Here is a 3,790-nt window from a genome sequence, read left to right on the forward strand (position 1 = left end):
CAGGTGAACTATTCGTAAGTTTAGAAACTAAATTAGCTTAGTAAATAGCTAATGATATGTGAATGAAAAAACCATTTAGGCAATCTTGATTCACTATAATCTATGTCATCCAAAATATGATTTATTGAACACGACATCCTATTGAAATTGCAGCTCTTTTGCATTCAAATTTGTCATTCAGCAATTCAGAAGCATGCTGCATTCATTTCTTTAACGCCTGTTAACTTTAAGCAGCTTAAAAGTAATTCAGTTTGAGAATCGAATACAATTTTTCATTAGGCGTTATGAGCTGTATATAAAATAGTAGAGTATATAAAATGAAACTACAAATCAATCAATATTCTTTAATTAACTAAAATTATAACAATGTTTTCATAAATTAGAACTATTATCACTTAGAAATCAGTCGATGGCACCACCTATTGCATTTGAAGTCAACAATACCTTTATACAGATTATATTATGATTAAAGCTAGCTACATATTTTTAATGATCCCAAATTGGACGAAGTATTGGTGAATCCAAAGGTAAGCCTTCTGGAGTTGTATGTTTCAATCTTAATGGAGCTATAGTTTGTATCGTGAGGGGTTTCTCTGTTCTAGCGAACACATTTCTCCCCCCTCCAATATTAACAACTTGTTCTTCAGATGGAAATTGACGTATCAATTCTATCGGTACTGGATTTGGGGATGATGCTATCCAATCCTTTGGTTCAGGTGAATGTTCTTGTATTGGAAACTCACTCGTTTTAGGTAAATTTTGAGAAATGGTTTCAACAGTTTCTGAATTTTCATCTACATAAACTGAAGGCGATCTGGTAATTGCTTCGTGTTTTGCTAAGCCATCTTGCTCATTAAAGTCAACTGGCAATTTTTCAAAGCCAGACCTATGATTATTAGTATTAAAGTGTGAATTTGTCAAGTACTGCAATTTAGAATTGACATTTGACTCACTTCTAGCAAGGTCATCTTTGTGTTGAGATACAATTTCTGAGATCGTTTGATGCTTGTATAATGGTGCTAGAAGTAGTGATAAATAATCTTCCTCTTCAAATGGTTTACGAACGAGTGGTGGTAACGCTGAAGGTGTGGTCGTTTCTTGTTCTTCTTGTAGTGGTGAACTACTTAGATCATCATTATGATCATTATCAGAATTAAGAGGTTTCTTACGTTTTGTCGTGGCTTCAAGTCCACTATTTAGCTCTGGCTCTGTTTGAGCATTATATGAAGTAGGAACCTCTGCAAGTGTTTGTGGTTTCACAGACTCTTGTGCTTCTTGAACTTGAACAGCTACCGGTGGCTTGTAAACATTTCTTGCGCTGTATTTATTTACTTTCCTATTTCCAATTTCCACTGTCCGTTGAGTTGCATATTGCTCAGGCTCCGTAGTTTCTTCAGTGCACACATTTTCATCCTCATGAGGTTTCGTACTGGATGCAGTGAATTCCTTTTGCTTTCTATTTGTTCCAGAAAATTCATTTTGGTGGGTCGCCGTTTCTGGTTGTTGATATTGTTTCCTTTGACTCTCTTCACTTGGTTGAAAATTGTGGGATTGGTTCTCCTCTGGTTGATACAGAGATTGCGGTTCATAGGTAGGAGTTTTGTAAGGTCTAGGGGTACTATAAGGCTTGGGAGTATTAGAAGGGTTTTGGTGATTTTGATCCTCTTGAATATCTTCACTTGGTTGAACATCAATGGGTTGCTTCTCTTCTGATTGATACAGAGTTTCCGGTAAATGGGTAGGAGTTTTATAAGGGCTAGGGGTACTGTTAGGGTTAGGAGTACTGGAAGGGTTTTGGTGATATTGGTTCTCTTGAATCTCCTTACTTGAATGAAAATAATTGTTGGATTGTTTCTCCTTTGATTGATACAGAGATTGCGGTAAACGGGTAGGAGTTTTATAAGGATTAAGGCTGTTGAATAAGCTAGGAGTATTGTTAGGCCTAGGGGTAATGTTAGAACGAGGAGAATTGTAAGGGCTAAGGGTACTGGAAGGGCTTTCGTGATATTGGTTCCCTTGAATCTCTTTATTAGTCTGAAAATAGTTGTTGGGTTGTTCCTTCTCTGGTTCGTACTGAGATAGCGGTAAACGTGTAGAAGATTTGTAGGGGCTGGGAGTACTGTAAGAGTTTGGGGTATTTTTAGAGCTAGGAGTTATTTTAGGTCTTGGAGTACTGTACGAGATAGGGGTACTGGAAGGGCTTTGGTGATTTTGATTTCTGCGAATCTCTTTACTAGTTTGAAAATAATTGTTGGATTGTTCCTTCTCTAGTTCATACCGAAATAACGGTAAACGGGTAGAAGATTTGTAAGGACTGGGTATACTGTAAGGTTTTGGGGTATTTTTAGGGCTAGGGGTTATTTTCAGTCTCGGGGTACTAGTTGTACTGTAAGCTGTAGGGGTACTAGAAGGGCTTTGGTCATATTGGTTCCCTTGAACCTTTTTATTAGATTGAAAGTAGTTGTTGGGTTGTATTTTCTCTGGCTGATATGGAGATTGTTGCAATCGGGTTGCAGAATTGAAATTGTTGGGGGTGTTATAAGGGCCAGGGGTACTATAAGGATTAGGGGTATTAGAACTGCTAGGGGTATTATAAAGGAAAGGGCTTCTATTAAAGTTAAAGACGCTGTTGGGCTTAGGAGTACTATAAGGTTTAGGCATGTTTTTAGGGCTAGGAGAATTGTCAGTACTAGGAATAATTTTAGGGCTAGGAGCAATGTTAGGGTTAGGAGTACTTTTAGGACTGGGGGTATAGTAAGGATTAGGAGTAATTTCAGAGCTAGGTGTACTGTAAAATCCAGGTGTATTTTTGTGAGGGTTGGGAGTATTTTTAGTTGAAGGACTATTGTAAGGGACTTGGATATTGGAAGGAGTATTTTTAAATTTCTTATTTTCGAAATAGAATTCAAAATGAGTAGTATGTTCTACGTTACTGTTTTGGTTGGAATAGTCCATTTTACTAGGGCTAGGAGTAATTGTAGAGCTAGGTGTACTGTAAAAGTTGGGGTTGGTTTTACGGTCAAAGGAAAATTCAGAAAACGGGCTATTGTCAGGAGTACGGATATTATAGGGAGTATTTCTAAAATTTTGATTTACATAATAGTATTGGAAAGGAGTACGTTCCGTGTTACTGTTTTGATTAGAATAATTTGTTCTACTTGCTTTTCTGTTCGGTGCAGGTGATGTTAGATATTCTCTTTCTTTAAATCGTGGTCGTGTAGTAGTGCTTGTAAATCTATATCTTGGAGTCGTTGTTGTCCTCTCTGTGGTTCTTATTGTAGCTGCAGCAGTTTGCGACAAGTTATCATTGATTTCTTGTATGTTCAAAAGTTTATAGTAATTTTGTAATTCAGTGTTATATTGTGGATTCTGGTTTGGATTCCATTGCATCTGATAATGCTGTCTTGTCTCAGGTTTAATTCTTTGCGGTAGCTGCTGATCCATTGAAGTAAAGTCCACCTCATCTTCTGGGTACGGTTTGACTACTGCCCCGGCTGCTTGCAAAGCATTCACTTGATCAGGCGTTAGGAACAAAACTATTTCTTTCATTCCATCTAATACATCTGGTTGGGGAGATTGCGTGTAATCAGACATTGGAGACGGCGATGACGACTGCGATGTCTCATAGAATGACTGTCCAACATTGTCATGTAAACTTGCTTTCACAGATATCAGGAACACTGGTGCTAGAATGCACCAAATCTAAACAATGATTAGGAATAATTAACGAGTTGTTAGTAGTTTATGATAATAAATATTGTTTTGTATTGTCACTTACGTGTATCCTCAT

The 3,790-nt window shown here is 37.3% G+C and overlaps 1 protein-coding gene across 1 annotated transcript; it reads right to left on the reverse strand.

Annotated features, from left to right (window-relative positions):
* Positions 1–369: 369 nt before the first annotated feature.
* LOC124636663 (cell surface glycoprotein 1-like) lies at positions 370–3,790 on the reverse strand. Its single transcript, XM_047172825.1, has 2 exons — positions 3,779–3,790; positions 370–3,702 (listed from the first exon to the last, which is right to left on the reverse strand). The coding sequence occupies exons 1-2, from the start codon at positions 3,788–3,790 to the stop codon at positions 487–489; spliced, it is 3,228 nt and encodes a 1,075-aa protein (XP_047028781.1). The 3' UTR covers positions 370–486.

This window comes from Helicoverpa zea, chromosome 14 (assembly GCF_022581195.2).
Source record: "Helicoverpa zea isolate HzStark_Cry1AcR chromosome 14, ilHelZeax1.1, whole genome shotgun sequence".
In the NCBI taxonomy this organism is placed as follows: domain Eukaryota; kingdom Metazoa; phylum Arthropoda; class Insecta; order Lepidoptera; family Noctuidae; genus Helicoverpa; species Helicoverpa zea.